The sequence below is a fragment of the Sander vitreus genome, chromosome 3 (genome assembly GCF_031162955.1).
Source record: "Sander vitreus isolate 19-12246 chromosome 3, sanVit1, whole genome shotgun sequence".
Classification (NCBI taxonomy): Eukaryota; Metazoa; Chordata; class Actinopteri; order Perciformes; family Percidae; genus Sander; species Sander vitreus.
The window spans coordinates 24,412,260-24,434,792 of record NC_135857.1 but is presented as its reverse complement, the minus strand read 5'-3'; the positions used below and the strand labels follow the sequence as shown (position 1 = coordinate 24,434,792).

Here is a 22,533-nt window from a genome sequence, read left to right as displayed (position 1 = left end):
AAGACCTGCAATACACTACAAGTCAGTAATACCGTCTCATTTCAAAGAAGTATTTTATAAGCCTTTCTGATTCAATACAACGCTTTTTTTGCGGAGAGTTAGATGAGAAGATTTATATCACTTTCATCGCTGTACACTAAATCTGCAGCTACGTTAAGCAATTAGCTTAGCATAAAGACAGGGGGAAACGGCTAGACTGCCTGGCATGTCAAAAGGTAAAAAAGAAGAATTGGATTATCACTTTACACCTTGTTTGCTTAATGTACATAACCTGCTGGACAGGCTCCAGTACTGCCTGTGCAGAACACAGCTGCCAGGTTCTCACCTGCACCAAGCCTTGGCAGCACATCACCCCCACCCTCATCCATCTTCACAGGCTCCCAGTAAAGTCCCGTATCTCCTACAAAATCCTTCTCCTCACCTACAAATCCCTCCATTCCCCATGCCCCCCATTTGATATCAGACCTCCTCCAGCCCCACCCAGAATCTGCAGTGCTCAGACACGGGTCTGCTCACCACCCCCCAAAACCAGCCGGTGGACTCTTGGGGACAGAGCCTTCAGTGTGGCAGCCCCCACCTTTTGGAACTCTCTCCTGGTAGAGACCTGTATGCTGCATCTATGGACACCTTCAAAAAAACCTACCTGTTATTGAACCAGTTAACTCTGTTATCCCCTCTCTCTTGTGGTATTTGTTTCTGTGTAAAGCATCCTTGTATCCACTGAAAAGCCACTATACAACTTTGTATTATTATATTTATTATTATATATTATTGTTATTATTAGGTAACATGTTAAGCTTTAGAGGTGGTGGGAATTACTCTGGAAAGGCTAGCTGTTTCTGCTTCCAGTCTTTATTCTAATTTAGGCAAAGCTAATTGTCAGTTGGCATTGTTCAGGGCTCAAAATAGAGACTTTTTTTTTTTAGCCCGGCACAGCCCAATAACCTCCTTTTTGATTTTATTTGTTTGGTTAAAAGATACATCAAAAACCAGCAACATCTAAAAGTTAGTATTCTAAGCATCTAAAATTATCCATAGCTGTCTACCAATGTATTTAATATGTCTGAGAGGGGTTTATAAGCTCCCTGCAATGATTCTTTCTAATCAAAACATTGGTATGATTGATATGACAGATTAACACTAATGTAATATGGCTGACGAATGAGATCTTGTTGACATGCTTCTAAATACAAAGTGGAGCTGAGAGCTGGATTGATGGCTTCAGCATTACAGTAATTGTGCTTTTTGTTCATCAATGTTGATGTCAGACAGTTACCGAAGAAAAAAACATGTATTTTTGCTCTCAAACATGGCAGATTGAGAATGTACTCCTTGTTTACTTTACCTGCTCACATTTCGCTTTGTAGGTATTCAAACTTACAACCTTCTCTTAAACAGCTCTGGGTGTGGATCAGATAGTCCTATCTGTGTTTAACTAAACTCAATCCATCCAACCCAGAAAATAAGTAGGATACAGGAGTGTAACAACCAACCATGTGGGAGTGGTGACAGATCAATTAGCACCTACCTGTCTTTCTTTCCATCGCTCTGTCCTCATCTTCACACTTGTGTCTCTATTATGTGTTTTTTGTCCCCCCCCCCGTGTGAGATAGAAGAGAACTACAATGATACACAATTAACCCCCATTTCCTCTCCTCCTACTTTGTTTCTCTCTGTCTGCTCCTCTTACCTTTATGCTCACTCCCCTCCCTTGCCATCTCTCTCTCTCTCTCTCTCTCTCTCTCTCTCTCTCTCTCTCTCTCTCTATCTCTCTCCTTTTTCTTCCTTTTCTTCCTTCCTTCCTCTTTTCTTTCTCCTTCCCCTCCTCCTCCTTTTCTTCCATTCAGACTGATTTAGAGTTTCTGGACCCTCGTGGTCGGACTCCTCTCCACCTAGCTGTCACCTTGGGCCACCTGGACTGTGCCAGGGTCCTGCTGCAGCACGGAGCTGACGTTAGCAAGGAGAATCGCAATGGATGGACCGGTGAGTGTGTGTGTGTGTGTGTGTGTGTGTGTGTGTGTGTGTGTGTGTGTGTGTGTGTGTGTGTGTGTGTGTGTGTGTGTGTGTGTGTGTGTGGAGAAGTATTAGTTCTGATAGCATGTTCAATGTGCAGTATACGTAATGCATTATCAGGTGGTCTGTTGGGGCTAGGAGTGTGCTCCAAAATGAAGGCACTACGTGCAGCATTTTATACAATAATATATCCTTGTCAAAGTAATTATGACACTGTGGTATAATTATAGTGGTTAAAATATATGAGCACATTTCCCATGATCCCTTTTGAGGATAAAAATGAATCTGATCATTCTTGTAGGCATAATTGTATATATAGTCAATCAAATTATATCTCAATTTAAATGTGGAAATGATTTATGGCTAACACTTGTTCATTTTTATACATTTTAAAATCATACAAATATAAAATCTTAAATAGTTTATTGACATTAAAATGCTACTTGTAGTACGTTTGATATCAACAAGCTCTTCAAGTGGTGTCAGTCTCATCATGAAGACCCTCTGGAAGTAAAAAAAAAAAAAAAAGAAGAAGGCTGCTTGGCGCATTTTGTGATGTGTTTTATAATATTATTCAGATGATATGTCCAGAAAATGTTTCACTTAAAAAGAACCTTCTTGTGGCCTGGTTAGCTGGCTTAGGCCGCAGGTTCGACTCTGACCTGCGGCCCTTTGCTGCAGGCCTAAAATTCCCAAAAGAATAATCTTAAGAAAAAAAAAAGAACCTTCTTGCATGAGAGCCAAGCCTGGACTGTCAAATGCAGTAACCCAGTGAAAAACTCAGTCACAAGTGGTCTGAAAATGTGTTTTGTTTCCCTTGGTCACAATACGTGGACTATGATAAAAATAAATTATAATGCATAATATATCATACACTGTATTGTAAAATGGTGCACATTTCCCACTGGGTCTATTTTACATTGGCACTGATGAGTTTTGTCCTCTTGATTGTTTTAGAAAATACAAACCACTTCTGATGTTTTTCTTTACCACCTCTTTCGTAGAGCAGTGGCTTCTGCCAGACACCTCTTATCTGCTGGCACTGTGCAAATGTAGGGAGGGAGACTAATGGAGCATGAAATGAATTCATTTTTTAACCTTGAAATTGTATTGGCTGATTTAACACCCTTTATTGTGAGTCCAATTTTCCACCCTCATCCTTAGGTTTTTGTTTTTGCCGCCATTCCCTACTTAACCTGTGTAACACTGCATGGAACGCAACACGTTTTTGTCTTGATGGTGATGAATTAAGCACTAGAAAGTCAATCTTTGATATTGTCATGAATGTTTCTGGGAGTCTGTGGTTGCAGAGTATCATTAAGAAATCCTCTTTTGTTTGTCCTAATCGGATTACTGTACCTTGTCAGTGGGTAAAATAACATGTACAGTACAACATTGTTTCAACTGTGTGTTAGCCTTTACTTGCATGATTGCTGTTAAAGGAAGAGAATGGAAATTGTTATATAATTGTTCAAGTGCAGAACAACCTGTAAGATTAACAGCAAAGTGGCAGTCTGATGAATGATGGGCGAGCTGCAGTAATTGGTCGTACCAGCTTTTCCTTTGGCCTACTTCAGATTCGGCAATTCTCGCTGCCCCCCTTAAATTGCTCATGAGTCACCTACATGAATTTTAGATGAGGTCTGAGTGATTGGCTCTGTTTTACTCTCCGCCTCGCTCTCCCTTTCAGTTCTTCAGGAGGCAGTGAGTACAAGGGATCCGGAATTGGTGCGTCTCGTGCTTCGTTACCGTGACTACCAGAGGACTGCCAAGAGACTGGCGGGCATCCCCGTCCTGCTGGAGCGACTGCGCCAAGTGGGATTTCACACACACACACACACACACACACACACACACACACACACACACACACACACACACACACTTCGATGCACACATGGAAAAAGATATTCCCATGACCACACACATCTGCATAGACACAAACACAAGCGTGTATGTAGAAGCATAGACATAAAAAATGACGAAAAAGAACATACACAAACTACAAAGTTACATCAAGGTTTTTTTTTCAGTCGAGACGCATTCATTTGAAATGTAGATTAACCTTTTTTATATTTACATCTTTGTTTTATGATAAAATATTCTTGTTTTTTGTTTGAAGGTATTAATAACTTTGTTTACTACCCAACAAGGGCAATACACTCACATGATATGTTTCCATGTTGCCAACCCTCTGTCTCTGGGGTAATTTGAGTCATCACTTTCCCCCAAAGGGGTAAGGAGTGCCACGCTTAAAGGTACAATAACAGCGATGGACAAGCTGATACTGGAGAGCCTAGAGGTTGATGGGTATAATCCTGACAGGAAAGCGTTGAGGTGCAGCAGATCGTGTTTAAGCTGCTGCAGCAGTAGAGCTGCAGAGCACAGTGGCAGAGATGCAGGGAATTGCTTTCACACCGTCTGTCCTCCTGTGTATCTGCTCAAGCTGGCTCCTCGACAGACACACACACACACACACACACACACACACACACACACACACACACACACACACACACACACACACACACACACACAATCCAGCATATTCACATGGTAGACACAACACCCTCACACTTTGACAATGAATACTCGCACTCAAGCACACATGCACTAGCAAACATTGCACACCGTTCTTCATCTGCTGCTGCTCCCATCCACATCATTCTCCCCAGCATCCATCCATCACTTCTATTATTAACCCACACATACACAACCACTTCTCTGTGCCTGTTCCCCCATCTTTAGAACAGACAATGAAGCAGCATCACTGCAAATCTTTTCTTCCACTTTGCTATTCCCCTCTCTCTCTGTCTAGCCATGTTTAAATTCATCACTCTCCATTTCGACAACTCTCTCTCTTTATCTCACTCTTTTCTGCTTCTTTCTGTCCAGGCCCAGGACTTCTACGTGGAGATGAAATGGGAGTTTACCAGCTGGGGTGAGTCCAGTCTTTCATTCCAGTCAGTAAAGCAGTCCAGTGCCGACCAGTCAGAACTAATCATGTTATCTTCTCCCTTTGGGGCTAAAGAGGGCTGTTTCTTCCTGTTGTACTGGACATCGATGCTCACACACTTCCTGAACAGCAGAATGTATAAGTGGCTTTGGTTTAGAGTTAAACAGCCTGTGCTTTTTATCGTAAGTGCTTTAAAAACCCACAAGTGTCTCTATAGCAGACTTGTGACTATAATTGTATATTTTTATGTGTAAATAGTTACAACCAACTACTGAAATGTATCTGTAAATGGGAACGTATGGGAGGCCAAAAACTGCCAACATAAATCAAAGGAAAACACCAGAGAGCAGCTGCATTCAATTCTGTGCATATCCATTAGACATGTCACCGTTTGATTGATTGATAAAGTGCGTCTGTGTTTGTCCTTAGTGCCCCTGGTGTCTCGTATCTGCCCCAGTGATACCTACAGAGTTTGGAAGAGTGGTCAGTGTCTCCGCGTTGACACCACCCTGATGGGCTTTGAACAGATGACCTGGCAGAGAGGAAACCGCAGCTTCATTTTCAGGGGACAAGGTCCGAGTTCAAACTTGAGACTTACTGTGTGTGAATGTGTACTTTGTCCAGTCTTTGTGCTATGCTTACCTACTGTAAGTAGCTTACCATCTGCCTCTTTGTAGCCTTATTAAATGGCGGTTTCCACTCATTCAATTCTCCAATGGCTCCTCTCTGCATTATTTCACCCAGTTTTCTTTTTTTCTTTCTTCCTCTCACTACTTTTAAATATTCCTCTTCTTTCGGTTTGACTTTTTTGAGTCCCTGCATAATGTTCTTTAATATGCAACATGCGTATGTTTGTGTCTTTCAGCCTCATTTGGCATGTTTGTATTTTAATTTATTATCTGCCTCTGTAGTGTTCACTTTGCAACATTGCCCTCATTTTTTTCTTCCTGTCCGTCATCCTCTTACCTCTTAGACTCCAGCGCAGAGGTGATGGAGGTCGACCATGACAGGCAGCTGGTGTTCTGCGAGACCTTGTGCGTCTCGTCTCTCACAGCCCTCTCATCTGGCTGGGGGAATGGTGCCGCCTGCAGCAGCAACGCCGCCAGTTTAGGCCTTCTGGGGGCAATGCAGCCCAGCGATGAGCAGGTAGCAGCCAGGCTCTCTGGTCCCGTGGTGACCACTCAGCTGGACACCCGCAACATTGCCTTTGAGAGGTCAGACGTAGCACTGATACGTGCAGAATATGAATATGAGAATGTTCAGTTATAGTCAAGTGGTGCAGCAATCTAAAAAATCTAAAACATTAAGAATGATAATTATCATTATTATCAGATTCGTATGACATCCCTCAGAATCCAATTTGGCGACCGTGTTCAACAACCATACAGGAAGAAATCTGCCATTGAACAGGCACAATAATCATTTTCTCCACCAACAGTAGCCTCAGTACAACACAATGTAATTCAGCCTCAGGACATTTTCTGCTCTGAGTGCTTGCTTTTTTTTCCTGAGAGGAGAAAATCACTCTTTTGTTGTTGAATTTCTGTCACTCTTTTACTGTTGCCGGCTCCTACGCTTCAACCCACAGACGAGTGGAACAAGTTCAGGCATGTTCTCTGGTGGCTGTCAAAATGCATTTTACAAAATGTAGGAAAACACTAACTGAAGTGCAGCAGTGCATGGGGAAGTGGAGCCAGCAAAAGATTTAGTTGAACACCACATATTAATGATATATATCTACAACAAGGCCGAGGGGAAATGTTCCTGGAATTAAAGTGCTATTAAACTATTAACTTAATTCTAAAATCCTGTTGCTTTTGAAAGACAAAATAACACAATTTCTTGTAACAAATGGAAAGTTGAATTCATAAGTAATATTAAACACCATTACTTGTTTAAATACACTCAGGGGCTTTGCTGCTACAGGCATACTTAGCTTATGGTGGCTAATTTTCCTAAAGCTAGCAATAGTTTAGTTGATATTGCCTTGTAACTTACTTTACTGAGTCAGTTTGCTGCCATTATGGCTCTTCTCGACTTGTGTTACTGTTACACTATTAACAATAATTTAGTATTTACTGTTTATTTCTATTTTGTTTTGGGGGTGTCCTCAACACATGGCTATCCTTCTAAACTAACCCTTGCTCATGTACAGTAATGGAGAATGTCACTGTCCGTGAAAAATAAACCAAGAAAACCAATCTAAAATAACCTTAAATAAAATGTGTTGGTTAGGAGTAAGTGTGATGTGGATGTAGTGAGGCACACATTAGCTTCAGGCTGTGTGAATCACTTCAAAAAAGCTCAACACTGTACTGCAAGTAAGATGCACCCGTCAACATGGAGATGGACAGGCAGATAGCAGAACCAAAATCAATGTAAGAGGCAGACAAGACATAAGCTGACTAGGAGAAGGATGGAGAAGAGGGGTAGAAGAAAATTGGATGAGCAGGTGGCTTGTGTGTAGTCAATTTAGGAGCGTTTTATTATACTAATGGTACAGTTTTATGGCTCAGTTTCACATAAAGTGACATCGACGCAGAGATGAAAAGGAGCAGAAAGGAGAAAGAAGGGAGACATGGGCCAATCAGGTGCATAGAGGATGAAGCTCATCTTATTCTGGTGAGGTGGTGAGATAAGACTGACGTGACAGACAGAAAGAGCGAGGGATGACAGAACAAGGAAAGTTTTGGACAAAGAGGGATCGAGGGGAGAAAACGGTAAAAGACCAGGGTGAAAGGAGGGGTAAAAGATGAGGAGGACGGAGAAGGCGAGGAAAATGGATGAGGGAGAGAAAAAGGGATGAGACACAGAGACACAAAGAGGGGAATTAGAAGACATGCAGAGAAACAGGAAGAGAAAGATGAATGGGACTCAAGACTATGGGGGACAAAAGTACAATGCAGATGCCAAAACAGGGGGAGTCGATAGTTTTGGAGGCAAAAGAAGAAAGGGGAGAAAAGTAGATTGCGGAGAGACAGTGAAAGAAAGGTGAATTGTTGAAAGCGACGCAGTGACAGGAAGTGAATGTTAACAGATAAAAAGCAAGAAGATGGAGAGGGAAACGACAGAGGTGGTGTTTTGTTTTTGGTGCGGGGGGGGGGGGGGTGAGGAATGTAATCATCTCCCTGTCAGACTTATACCTCAGTGTCACCTCTGTGCATTTTCCTTGGTCAGCACTCCTGTCTAACATGCCAATAATATTTTTATGATGCTTTAGCAAACCACTTTGTCAAGCACCACAGACAGGACATCCACCTCTGCAGTTAATACGTCTTTACGCAGCCATGCACAAAAACTACAGCACTGCAGTTTTGCTGTTTTAGGGCTGGGGTAAGGAGTACAAAGTTTATTGAACACCCAGTAATTGAGATGTGATATGATAACTTCAAAATTCAGACGGGGACATAACTTTGTCTGACAGTGATAAGTGGAGAATAAAACTGGTTATACAGCCATTGGGAGAGTGCAGCGATGCTTTTAGCTAACATCAGCATGCATTCAGCTGTTTAGCAGGTCATTTTTTTTACCATAATTAACATTTTAGTTTAGCTTTTAAGCATGCTAAGATTTGCTTATTAGCACAAAACACAAGTAGCTGAGGCTGATAGGACTGCGATTAGTTTTGCAGGTATTTGGTCAGGCCATAGGGTATTGGGGTTGAACGCTGACATAACATCATATGGTGCCAGATCTACAATGTACAAAAGGGCATTATGAAATTATTGTGTGTCCAGCCAGGGAGATCAGATGCCTGCACCTATGGAACTAGGGTATTTGGTCATAAACCAAAGTATTGCCCAAACTTGAAATTTTGACCTGATTATGGTGTGGGATGAAAAGTCAGAGGATCACCAAAGTTACTGAAATTCATTCTGAAGGAAACATGGATGTCTGTACAAAAGTTTCATGTCAATCCAACTAATATTGTTATGATAAATTGAGATAGTTTGGACCAAAGTGGTGGACTTACCAACAGACTGACTTTGCCATCTTCACCGAGCCACACCACTAGCATGGCTGAACATTCTTCCGAAATAGTCACATATTTTAAATATGTTAAAAAATACCTGATGTAAGATACCATGACCTCAGAATTATATGGGCTAATATGGAAAAAAAATCATCCCTGAAAAATCACTTTCTGTGGTGTGGTCCTAAAGGAGTTGAGTGATGTGAATAGATCATGAAGATGACATATGCCTCACTAAACTTCCTTATTGCACACCGAACTGTTGATCTTCACAGACGACAAACAAGGACAATAGCTGCAATGTTTTCAGGCCGCACATTATAGAGAAAAACCAGAGTCTGTGACTTGCAATCAAATCTGTATTCTCAGGTACATATCTGAAGAATGCTTGGGACAGGCAAATAATCTACGCCAAGTGTGATTGCAACTGTGCGTTGACTGGAAGTGGAGACCACAGAGAACTGATGTGTTGAATCTCTGTTGCAGGAACAAGACGGGTATACTGGGCTGGAGGAGCGAGAAGACTGAGACGGTGAATGGATATGAAGCCAAGGTAGAGCACAGGCTGCTCGGACAGCTCACTGATCCCTCACACTATCCAGAGAAACCACTGCTGTCAAAGCTCAATTTGACATTTCCTGAAAGTCCATTTCACTTGAAGAGATAATTTGCAGAAAGAATTGCTCCCAAAGTTATTTTAAAACCTTTTGAGGACATAGCCTTCTACATTTTAAAAGATAACAGATGGATTTCTGAAACCTGAATTCTTTACCCTCAAATGAGGAAATAAATCATCAGCACATAAAAGACCAGATGGCCTATCAAATCAAGTAAAAGAAAATAGAAAAAAAAGAAGTCTATCTATCGCGCAGACACGCATTACCTTGACCCCATTTGTTTTCTTAACCCCCTGGAGGGAGTCAGACATCCAGAACCAATCATTAGTGGTTTAAAAGCACTTCAGACAGGCTCTACATTGAAATACTGATGCCTGAAAAGCATCTATTTTCTGCATCATTGATTTAGGGTTTCAAATGTAAACAAACAACTCCTTCTGTTGAGCTGCTCTTCTACTGGACACTTTTATGCTCTTATTTCCACTTCTGTCGTCCAGTGTAAAAACTCAGAATCAGCAGCCTGCTCAATCATTAATCAGTATTTCCTTTTTGTGATCACTGGTGAGGAATTCCAGTAGTCTGCTCTAAACTGTAGCTTGAAGAAGTTGGCATGTATGATCTAGGTTTCGTTATTATTGTTTCAGAATGATTATCATTACACATACAGCACTGGGGTCCCAAACAATGAAGAAGTTAAGGCAATGTCAACAGAACAAGAGTTAATGGTTTCCTCCTCTGTCAGGTGTACGCAGCATCCAATGTGGAGCTGATCACCAGGACCAGAACTGACCATCTGTCAGACCAGAACAAGAACAAGACAAAAGGTAAGTAACTTATTTTGTCAACTGTACTTCAGTGCCTTAGACATCAACACGTCTTAGGCCATCCAGGTGTTCATTATGTGCAGGTGCAACACAGCTGCAGCAGCTGGATCTCTCCATCATCCTCTCTGTGCAATGTCCAGTAAAAGAGTCACTGATGAGTAGTCCCTCTCACCTGAGCTCAATGAGATCACCCTGAGGCTCCGTTTGCTCGGTGGCTCTGTCTAGTTTTCTGGTTCAGATCATAAATCAAACAGGATTAGCAGTCCTCCCTCCCCGGACTGTCGCTGTCAGCAAGGATCAACCATCACATGCTCCTCTGAGGGCTCCCTCCACTCTCCCAGGTGACTTACTCCATTTGCCCTTACCTTGTGCTACGTATCATCATTTTGTCAACACTGTACACAAACTTTTGAATGTGATATATACCCTAAGAGAAACACACATACTGTATCTTGAGTCAAGCAGCAGCTGTAGACAGATCAGTGGGACGAAGGTCAACATGTGGACACTTGTCTTATAAACCACATCACTACTTCACTCTCATTAATACAAATTGAAGGACCTTTTAGCACTCATTCCGTTTTTGTTTAGGAAGGACAACCACAGCACCAGCTCTGTGTGAAAGTGCAAGCCACACACTAACAACTTGCTCACGTTTTCTTTGCTGCTCATATCTCTCTCATATCTAAATGAGCAGCGGCTGCTGGATATCCCATGGCACTCTAAAACGCTTCCTTCACTGTGTGACCTCGAAATGTTGTTCTCAATCTGGTTTTCACTACGAGTGATGGGATCCTAACACAAACACGTTTTTCTTCTGCTTATTTTCATGAAATTCATATTGCTGCTAATTTTAGATCCACTGATATTTAGAACATATTTTGGAGTGACTCTGCTCTTATTTAGCTGTTTAAAACAATATACTTCAGTTCAATTGAATCAGTTTACAGACTTGCAGACTCAGACTAACAGGACAGTTGGAGTTTGTGTAACGATTCTCTCAGTCTAACTCGTCACTGCTGTATCTCTGAGCAGGGGGGAAGACTCCACTGCAGAACTTTCTTGGGATTGCTGAGCAACACATGGGGCCTAACAACGGGGTAAGCGGACAGTTTATTTACACATTAAGTCCTAATTGTGGTTAATTATAATTTTTTTAAATTTGTTTTATGGGTTGAGGAAATGTCATATAATATTTTTAAACCCAATCTAATAAATAAAAACACACAGTGGTTGAGCTGGGAACAAGGATGTTTTGACCTGAAAGCAGTTATTAATGGGCTCTTGTGCTAGCCACGAATGAATCATCATCTTCAATATTAGCATCATCACCATCACCTTCCCTCTTTGGATGGACAGTGAGTGTATGAATCCTTGTCCACTGTGTCAACAGGAGAGCATGCCTGCAGAGTAAAACAATAATTCAGAGAGGCTCCAACCTGCTCCAATATTGATTATGTTTTTTTAATTTGTTTCTGCTGGAGAGCTTCTATGACTCATGCGCCTCTCCTTCTCATCTTTCTGTCTTTTTACTTGTTCCCCCTCACTGTCACCTCTGCTCTTATGAGCTCAATGCCTCTCTGTCCTCTCTGCACAACACTGAGACAAGCTTTTTTTTATAGGTTTTGACATAAGCTCTGCAGATAATTTGTGCAACTGTAAAGCTGCAATGCTATTTCAATTTTGCCAAACCCTAAATTGATTGTGATGAATTGACTGCAACTGGAAGGAAAATACAACAACATGGAAATAATTGCTCTCCTGTTTCACAAGCAGCCTCTACCTCCTCCTGTAATGGTGGCCTGTCTTTGACAGGTTTATTTAATTACAACTTAACAGTCGACGTTGAGCTACTAATTAGACCATGAAGCAGTTGCATCTACTGTAATGATGTAAAATACTAGAATTAAAAAACTGCTTTGTCATTTGTTCTTAAATTTTGGCTTTTGAGCAAAGTTTTTTCTTTCATTGAGCTGTTGAAAATGTCAGTAGGTAAGAGGAAAGCTTTGAAATCCCAGTAGGTGATGAGTGTTTTGTTAAAGAGAATAAAGCTGAGAAAGTGAGTTTGAAAAGCCAGAAATCGTTGCACTTTGTAAAGTAATCTTTGAGTCACTGGTATTGAATAAAAATCCTTTTGATGATTTTTTTTTTTTTATTATATCAGTGAAAGCTTTAGTGGTTACATCAGGATTTTTAAAAGTCATTATTTACTTTCTGCAGGCCCTGGTGACCCAGATGTCATGTCCTGCGATAACCAACCCAGCAGCGCTGACGGCCGAGGAATACTTTAACCCCGGCTCGTCCCCGACCCAGAGGGACATCGGCCACCCGTGCCAGCTCACCACTAAGACCCAGAGGTGACACAGACAGAAAATAACACAGACAGGCAGATATGCATACAGTGAAGTTGCCCTCCAAACGCACCGCCAAGTGCCAGAGCTGAAAAACTGATGGACAGAGTAGACCGTCTCTCTCTCTCTCTCTCTCTCTCTCTCTCTCTCTCTCTGTCTCTCTCACATGCACGCACCCACACGGATACAATCAGCCATCCACCGAGATCCTGATGGGAAAAGACGGACAAATAATATATCCACACAGCTCATGACACATCTTGACTATTTAACCAAAAGAAGGAACCTCAGGATAAATTGAAACATTTTATGTTATTTCTTTTGTAATGTAATGCTTCTTCCCAGTGTTCCTTTAACTGAATATCTGCCTGTCTGTCATTTTAAGTTGTCAGTTTCACTGTTTTTTGGCACCTATAAAACCTGACAGGACATCATGAGAATGTTAAAATATATGCATTGATTGGTCTCAATTTGAACTCGACTCAGCAGATTGCAGACAGTCGCTGTTAGCTGATGCAATCAATGTCTTTGTGTATCTCTGGCCAAAGAGCTAATCACTTAAATGAGGACATAGCCTACTGTAAATTGTTTCAATTATACTGAAGTCAGAATTGTATTTTGTCATTTTCATCAGCAAACTCTGTTACTAGTCACCTTATCAGTATCCTCAGAGTGTGTATGTGTTCTTGTTTCCAGGTTTAAAGCCAAGTTGTGGTTGTGCGAGTCCCATCCTCTGTCCCTGGCAGAACAAGTGGTGCCTATCATCGATCTCATGGCGATCTCGAACGCCCTGTTCGCTAAGCTGCGTGACTTCATAACTCTGCGTTTGCCGCCTGGCTTCCCTGTCAAGATCGGTGAGTGCTGGGAGAGTGAGATGGATGGAAGGATGGAGGGAGTGAAGTTAAAATGATGGCTAGTTAAATAAAGGGGATGATGGGAAATTAAAATAGATACAAAGATGGATGGAAGGAAATGAAGACAGGGGATACAGTGAGTAAAAAGGACAGAAAACATTGCACATTTGCTTACTAAAAATAAAAGAGTTAATATAAGGACATGCATGGCTGACTGGATGATGAGACTGATGCAAATAGATAACTTAATAACACAAACAATGTCATCTTCTGATCCATTTCTCGTTACTCCCCGCAGAGATCCCTCTCTACCACATCCTGAATGCCAGGATCACCTTCAGCAACCTGAACGGCTGCGAGGAGGGGACGGGCGTCCGTGCCGACAACGAAGTGGGGGTGGAGGGGGATGGACAGAGGGACACCCCCAGGACAGACACCCCATCTCCAGGCAGTGACTCCTCCAGCGTCTCCAGCTCCAGTTCCACCAGTAAGAACACACTCCCATAGTACACCCTACAGTGTTTCCTGTTGGATCATAGTGCCGTCTTTTCTGAAATCTTCTTCTTTTTCAGTCTCAGCTCAACTGTTAATTCTGCAAATTTATTTCAACAAGCTGTTGTATAAATCTCCACTAACATTTACTGCAGAACCTGACCCATATGTCAGTACACAAACAGTTTACAGTTGCTTGATAGAGTTATGAGCAGTATTTATCACTGATGTTGGATGCAAGGTTATGTTCTTTCATTGTGTTGTGTGACATATTATGGCTTACTCATCATCCTATCACCTGATCAGAATCCCCAGAGCCACGTTGAAAGCTGAAGCCATGCAGAGGAAAGACATTCTTTATTGTGTGACCACTCAGAAGGAACCTCTCTGGAAATCCTTGATGTCATCTTGTAGAAATGCTTTAACTTGAGTTATAGGGCTTTTCCCAATTCCCAAATTTGTACCTCCTCGACTCTTCAATCCTCGGGCTTGTGACCCGGAAATCGTTCTCGGCGCGCCATAGTGAAGGACGGTCCCAATTCCTAAAATGCACGTCGAGGAGTGAGGATCGAGCATCGAGCATCGAGGAGGTTCCTCGGAGGAGTCGAAATCGAGCATACAGTGATGTATCCTCGCGGAAGACTTTTCACCCGCTGCATGTAAACATAGAGGCCTGACAGAGCCAGAGGAGGAGGAGAGAGAGAAAACCGGAGAGAGAGAGAGAGAGCAATAGCCTAATATCTGCAGCTCCGTGGTTAATCTAACTTTACGGATTGGGCCGCTCACATAATACAAATTAACATTCTGATTAATAGCGGGTGGGTGAAATAATACACAATCAACGTTCTCTAAAAGGTGAACATAGCAGAGCTGCTGTCGGACAGACAGATTCATTAAGATCGTCTGAGAGATGCTCGAGAAACAGCAATTAAAACTTCATTAGGATTATTTCAGCATCTAAAGGTCTAGTTCTGTTCACTCTGTTTAGTTTATACAGTTAGTTTTGCTGCTTAAATATTCGACGATATCAGCTGCAGTGGCATTTCTGCGCGCATGGAAACGTTTACAAGCAGCATCTCTAATCATTAAAGTAAACTGTTATAGAAAACACTTATACATTAATACAATACATCATTTAAAAAGCAATGGAGCCTGCAGGTTTGAAAATACACACAGTTGAGTAGCCTAGTAGAAGTATTTTGGAAACAACGGTATGGAAGGAAAATTACCTGACTTTAAAAATTAACTTTTTGAACTCTGGATTTCTCTCTTTCACTCAGAAATGACTGTTCTGTTTTTCCTTTCCTGCTCTTCTCCTTTAGCCTAATCTCCTTTACTGTTAGATAACAGTCCTTTCCTTCTCTTGCCCTTTGCCTTCCCCCTGTGTGCTGCAGTGTCCTGTCGAGCCGGAGAGATTCCCCCATGTGTGTTTGAGCCTCCGTCAGGATACTCCATGCTAGGGGGCAAGCAGAGAGACAGCATAAGGGATGAGGAGGAGGACCTGCTGCAGTTCGCCATACAGCAGAGTCTGCTGGAGGCCGGCTCCGAATATGATCAGGTGGGTTGACTGGGACACTCCTGAGATTTTATCTTCTGTTCAGAAGTCAAAGAAACACCAGTCAGGCAACCTTGTTTAACTGACTGTTTGTTAAGCCCCGCCCCCTCCTCAGTTAAGCTTGATTTATGGGCCTGTGGAGGCTCCATGCAGAGCTTTCGCTGTGGCCTACGTAAGTGGCCTGAAGTTTGTACTTGTGCGTTGGTGTGTGAGTCGATAGCAGGGCCGGCATTTGTTTGTGTGTGTGTGTGTGTGTGTGTGTGTGTGTGTGTGTGTGTGTGTGTGTGTGTGTGTGTGTGTGTGTGTGTGTGTGGTGGTGCGTTGTGGTAGAGTGAGTGAGAGAGTGACGTGATTAGCTTCAGAGCGAGTTGCGACTCTAGAGCAGTCACTGCTCTAGTCATAGTGAGAGAAACAAAATGTCTCCCCTGTGCTTTCTGATCACGGTGGGAAATCTGTAGCAGGAAAAGTTAACCCTCTCCTTGATTTCATGTTGTTTATGGAGAAGGAGAACCAGGAAATGAGTCAGGGAAATGTAACGCTACCAAGCCACGGCTGAGAGATGTACGTCGCCACAACGTGTAGTTACATTTTTCGAGAGGTGCACGTCAGGCTACAACGTAGGGTCCGGCGTAGGTCCATGTCTCCACGTACCTATACGTACGTAGCCACGGCTTAGATTTTACGAAGAAGCATAAATCACGCTTTACTGTTGCTACACCAAGTTTTCCATTCTCGCATGGCACATAATTCAGTTTACAATGATAATGGTTGTGGATGTACCACATGAAAATTGTAATAATGTTTGCCACAGTGATTTCAGACAGAGGAAGACGAAAAAACATCCTCCAAACTCTTTAAATGCTGAGTCACTCTCTTAGTACAGCCACATGCACAGTGTTTTAACATGAAATCTGAGCTTGAGATTTGAGAAATCCAAAGCCTGACAGACCTGCCGTGCCTAGTTACGATTGCTAAGCTATAATTGGACAATCACTGTTTAGGGGAGGGGCTTAGCATATTGTAAATAATAGCAAATGATCTAGTCAATTAACTCACCTTTTGATTGTGTTAAATTTGGCTCATGCACTTGTAAATAAATATATGCTTCTAGTCAAGTTCAAGTTTTACATGACATTTTCAAGGTTCACAAAGCCATGTTGCCATATCAGCTGAGGTACCCAATATCCCCCCCATTGAAATCCCCAGTACAAATTACAGCAGTAATTTCACCAATAAATCAAGACATGACAAATAGACACACTGAAGTAGGAACAAAGCGACCACTTTCAAAATAAAACCAATCAATACTGAAGCAAGATCAATAAGCCGAATAAATTGCCTGTGATGTGTGGAGCCCAGACCCATTATATTTAACATTGCCTCTGGATAGGCGCTGTTTTGAAATCCCAGAGATCCTGGTCCTGATAGTCCTTGGCCTTCTTCCAGAGGTACAGAGAGACAAGTAAAAATAGACTCAGTGAGATAGGTCAGAGAACATCCTCAGTGTTTTCTTAGCTTGGATACAGGAGGGGAATGTAGAGGAGGCAGAAGCAAGGTTGCAGCTGTGGATTTGTGCTGTAGTTTGTACAATCATCCGCAGCAGCCTGCTGCCCTGAGCTGTTGTATTGCTGCTTCAAACTGTGATGAAAAAGGTGCCATTTTTAATTACAACTCTAATTTGAAAGCAGGACAGGCGGTAAAAGGACCATACTGCTGACATTGCATGTAAAGCATAGAGTGTATTGATCATTTTCGTTTTTAGAAGCTGGTTCCTGTATGTTTACTCAATCTTGAGGCACTGCCTTACAATCTAGTTTTAATATCTTTAATAGGTTTCATATTTTAGTTAATATTATGCTTACATTGTTTCTTAAATAAGTAAGTGTTTAACCAATTCATCACAAAATCACTTAAATACAGTACACCTGGGGCAGGGTAGTATTCCAGTATAGACATTTAAGTTGGTTTCTAGGTAAAATGCGTTAGGGGAACATGTGTGGGGGGCACAACTGAGTATATATACTATGTTAATGTAGAGGATATATATATATATACCACAGGAGGTGGCCGTACGCAATAAGGACAACAATCTGTGCCGGTTTGAATACCGGTGAGTACCAGCCCATTTCCGGCACTGAAAGAAGTAGAAGTACAGTATGCACAATTTCTTGTGAAATCATGCAAAACTTCCTACCCTTAAATGAGACATTGTTGTTAATGATGTACATTAATAATGTGATAGCAGAATGTGAATATTCATGTTTAAAAGGTGCTTATCAATATTAACTGTATCATGGGGTGTGTGCGCTAAAGAACCATGGCCAGGATCGATCTAGTTTACGTTCGGTCAGTCCATAATTCATATTTGAGCCAGCTGTCTGTCTCTGTGCTATGTGTGAGAGGTACTAGCCTAACAGGAAAAAGACTGCAGGGAGGATGGTGTTGTTTTAGGTGCACCACCATCTCTTTATCTGTGGGCTACCCTTTTCCTGTTCTCGCTTTCTGACTTCCTGTGCGGCCTCCTCTTTGTGTCTAGGTGACCATCTGGGAGGCGCTGACCAATAGCAAGCCAGGAACACACCCTCTGCCCTGTGACCAAGGTCGTGTGGAGAGGTCAGACGTTCAGTCTCTTTTACTTTTATCCCATTCACGTTTTTTTTCAACCTTTTCTCTCTGCCTCAGTCTTGGTCTTACCTCACTGTAAATCACTGTATACACTCATTCCACATTTTCCTATCCTCCCTCCAAAATCCCCTCTATTATCAAGAATCAACCAGGAGCTGCATACAAAGTTGGATAAAGTATCAGTTGTTAAAAATTAATGGGACTTTTATCTTCCAAAGAGCTGGAATCATCAAAAAGAAATGTCTGGACTACAGCGATATTTCCTGCTGTTCTTTCACCCATATTGTCTCAGACGTCCTCTCACTTCTGTTATTTACTGTTGTTCTTCATTGTCTGCACTCTTACGTTGTGTTTTATTTCCATCCTGCAGATCTTTCCCTCCATCCCTGACTCACATCCGGTATTCCTGTCTTGTCCTCCACTACTCTATTCTCTTATCCATCCTGCTATTCTTCTCTCATCTCCTGACTGCTGTGTGTGTGTGTGTGTGTGTGTGTGTGTGTGTGTGTGTGTGTGTGTGTGTGTGTGTGTGTGTGTGTGTGAGAGAGAGGACACTGGAAGATGGAGTTTCCTGCTTTCACAGTCGACAGTACTACTGTTGACTTTAGCGCGTTATCTTTAGATGGTGTTTTCTCTCTGTGTCTTCTCTATTTGCAGACGAGTGGATGGATACACAGACAGACCTTCTCTCTTTCCCTCCTTTGACACAATCTTGCTAGTGTTACTTTAACCATTGTTATAATGTTAGAGGAAACTGCTGGTTGAAAACATTGTTGCAGACCAAAAAAATTAAACCTAAACTAAAATAGTTTACGTTTGTGTGGTGTCCTTTCAGTCATGTACTGTAAGGGGTAAAAAGGTAATGCAATCTTGGCTGTTTTGATGGAATATGACATTTTTTTAAAATGATTACAGCTTGCAATAAATTATTCTTCATGTGTCGTAGAGATTTCTGGCTATTTTGGGTCCAACTTCATTTTTTAAATGAATTGTATTGACTTTTCAGATGTGGAAGAACAAAAGTAGCATAAATACAACATTGAACAAATAGCTGTTTTAGGCTTTTTTAGGGTCACATCTCCATGTAGCCTATAATGAATTATAAATACATTATTGCTGCATTTTTATTCTCTATAACGTCGTCTAGCAGGGTTCAAACAACTGTCGGTTGAATTGTGTTCAAGCCATAGACATAAAAATAACGGTGTTGCATCTGTGATGTCACCCATTGACATTTTGCCGTTTTGAAGCCTCAAGTTTGATATACGGGCGTCACCATCTTGGTTGTTTCCAACCGGATGTGCCGATTTTTGACAGGGGGGGTAAGCTGGGGAGGATGACGTGGCCAAGCCAGTGTTGTTTTGGTTGCAATGGCGCTCCGCTAACCTAAACTCTAAACCTACCTCCCTCACATTTCTTACCCCAGGACCCCCCAGCACAAGCCCCGTGCCCCTTCCAGCCTCTGCTCCACCCCCTCCAAGAAGCAGCCAACCACCTGCAGCTACAACGAACAGCTGCGCATCGCCATGGAGATCTCAGCTCGGGAGCAGGAAGAGGCGGAACTCCGGCAGCGGCATGAGGAGGCGGAGCTACAGCGCATCATCCGGCTGTCACTCATGGAGAAATGAGAGCTGAGTGGAGCAGCAGGGGTCTGAGGGGAGGGGTCTGGACTAAGGACACATGGGAGAAAAGGGCAGTAGAGGCTACTTTAAAACTTAAAGCACACTGTAAGTGGCTGGAAATAAATGCCAAAATCATCTTAGTGGTCTCATACGATGAAATGGCCTCCGCGTTACTCTCCCATCTCCTTTGCCAGACCTTTCCCATGAAGCCATATGGGGATGTGGCTGTCCAGCCTCTGACAGCCAGAGAGGGACCTACTGTAAGTTTCCTCTTTCTGGTGCCACATACTTTCTTGACCAGTGCCAGTTTACAACCAACAACACATCCAATAAAACAAGTTTAGTGGCATGCCTCCTTGGATGAGTGATTTTTGTCTATTTGCAGGTGTGTGTGTGTGTGTGTGTGTGTGTGTGTGTGTGTGTGTTTCAAAACCAGCTCTCCGCACAAGGGTCAACAGATCACCTTCTGTCCTGAAAACATATTGTGTTAGGCCAACTCTTTACTCCAGCACTAACACACACACACACACACTCACTGGGTCCTTTTGTCACTGAGTTGTGTGGGTTTTAGTCTTAACTGTGATTAATAAAATAAAAATAAAAAACATTGTGTGGACTGAGCAGTGACGAACCAGGACCAGTGGTGTGGGAGAATACCGTAATCCTCTTGGTCAAGTTGAGTTGAATGTCTTCAAACCATCTGACTTCCTCGTTTTTAATGAAAACATTTGGTAAATTTTCTTTTGATTTGCACAAAATCCAGACGTACTGTATTTAGCTTGTGGGCGGATCACATATATGACTGTTAATGGATGTAGATGAAGAGTTTGAGCACAAACTAAACTCAGGCCACTATTAGTTTTAGCCTGATGTTAGACTGCACAGTCTAACCTGCGCAGGAGCAAAGATATGATGAGACTACGAGAAGACTTGGTGTACTACTAACTAACCTGTGTGTGACTGTGAATGTGTGTGTGTGGAGGGGGGGTTGTGTAATACAAACAAAAAAAGGGACATGATAGTGGTTTGCAAGTAGATTGTCAAATAGAAATGTTACCAAAAGAGCTTTTCTGTATATTTGCATCCTATCACCTGAGTGGATGATTTCTATAAGTGTGTAGTCACGGTACAGTGTGTGTACAATATTTCAGCGTAGTCTGCACCCATGTGTGGTTCATTTTGTCCGACTTGAGTCTAGCCTGGAGACCTGCAATATCTGAGCACGCTCTCTGAGGGAAAACGTGCCCCGCAAGAATCACTGTCGAGGCTATTGACAGCAATTTTAGGTTTTTACTGCACCCCAAAAGCAAGCTGGCTACACAACACGCTAAAAACAAAAGCAAATCTAAAATAAAAAAAAATAAAAAGTGGAGCATTTTGTTATTGGATTGGAAAGATTGTTCAATATTGCTCTCATCATTGTAAGTAACTTCATATTGCAGGGCTCAAGGCTAGCCAAACACTGAGGAACATGTTTTTTTGTGAGGGACAAGGACGGACAGGGACAGCTTGTTTTTCTCTTTATCTTTTTTATTATTACTTTGAAAGAGATGTACAACTTTCACACTCCTACATCAGCACAAACTGAGGAGAACCACCTCTGCCTCCTCTCCTATCCATTGTTAAGCTTGCCTGGTTAATAAGAAAAACATTCATTTTTTTACCTTTTGAAAAATGTTGCAGATAAGAGATACAGCAAGATGTTTTCATGGTGTATGCTGAGACGTGAGTTCAGATCATGATTCAAATAAATAAACATCTTTTGGAACAGCACTGCATGAGTGGATTCTTTAAATCCATTTTTAAATTACAGCATGCTTCAAATCGCTTGACCCCACACTGAGTTTTAGCTACAACTTTCCACTGTAAGTTTTTTCGAGTCCTCTGGAGTGAAGGACGGGGTGACAAAGGCAATTAATTTCTCATGACACAAGGAAAGCTGCAGCGTCACTCGGGCACAAGAGAGTTGATCTGTTTTTAGCAGCTTCCACCTCCATCTTTCTCCCTGTGACATGGATTCACAGCGCCTCAGCCTGACTCAATGGGGGGTTTTGCCTGTAGTTATTTTAGGCTTGACAGGGAGGAAAAGGACAGCTTAGAGACTCTAAACCCTCTAAGAAACACCACTCGGAGCACCCAGGCTGCTTTCTGTACTTTAGTTGTGGGTTGGAGAGAATGGGAAAATAGAGAATACAATAATTTTCTAAAAGAATCAGCAGTATGCAGCCGCAACTTCTCCACTGCCCTGACTCAGCTCGTCATGATGAATAACATCAGGACGGTGGAAGCACAGGGCTGCAGGCGTGTGTGAAGTGAATTTGTAAAGAGCCACAGACAAAACAAGGTGTGTGTCCTGTAAGAGAGACAGAGAAGCTGAGCGCATCATTTATGATAAGAGGAAGGATGCCAATCTCGCTGTGACACCCTCTCTTTCGCTCCACAGATTTTGTTCCTCACTATTTTAATTATTTCCCTGCTGACAGTTCAATTTGAGACACGCGTTGTACAAAAAAAGTAAAAGTAAGAGGTGAAAGTAAGGTGAAATCATCAAGGAATCTTAGCTTTCCTCTTGATTCATGTAGACCAAAGAACCTTTGGTGTTCATGTTTGTACACTTTTTTTTTTTTTTCAGTCTGGTCATGTCCTTTAAT

General features: G+C 42.1%; 1 protein-coding gene across 1 annotated transcript in view; it reads left to right on the top strand.

The window, feature by feature from the left end:
- The window catches only part of ankrd13b (ankyrin repeat domain 13B), a 37,646-nt gene extending 16,785 nt beyond the window's left edge, over positions 1–20,861 (top strand). The window contains exons 2-15 of the mRNA XM_078246643.1: positions 1,848–1,983; positions 3,704–3,828; positions 4,909–4,954; positions 5,399–5,542; positions 5,943–6,183; positions 9,429–9,495; positions 10,302–10,383; positions 11,419–11,483; positions 12,604–12,740; positions 13,431–13,588; positions 13,887–14,075; positions 15,475–15,638; positions 18,172–18,248; positions 19,687–20,861. Coding sequence (XP_078102769.1) covers positions 1,848–1,983; positions 3,704–3,828; positions 4,909–4,954; positions 5,399–5,542; positions 5,943–6,183; positions 9,429–9,495; positions 10,302–10,383; positions 11,419–11,483; positions 12,604–12,740; positions 13,431–13,588; positions 13,887–14,075; positions 15,475–15,638; positions 18,172–18,248; positions 19,687–19,888 — 1,833 coding nt within the window. The 3' untranslated portion in view covers positions 19,889–20,861. The remainder of the gene's footprint in view (positions 1–1,847; positions 1,984–3,703; positions 3,829–4,908; positions 4,955–5,398; positions 5,543–5,942; positions 6,184–9,428; positions 9,496–10,301; positions 10,384–11,418; positions 11,484–12,603; positions 12,741–13,430; positions 13,589–13,886; positions 14,076–15,474; positions 15,639–18,171; positions 18,249–19,686) is intronic.
- The last annotated feature ends 1,672 nt before the right edge of the window (positions 20,862–22,533 follow it).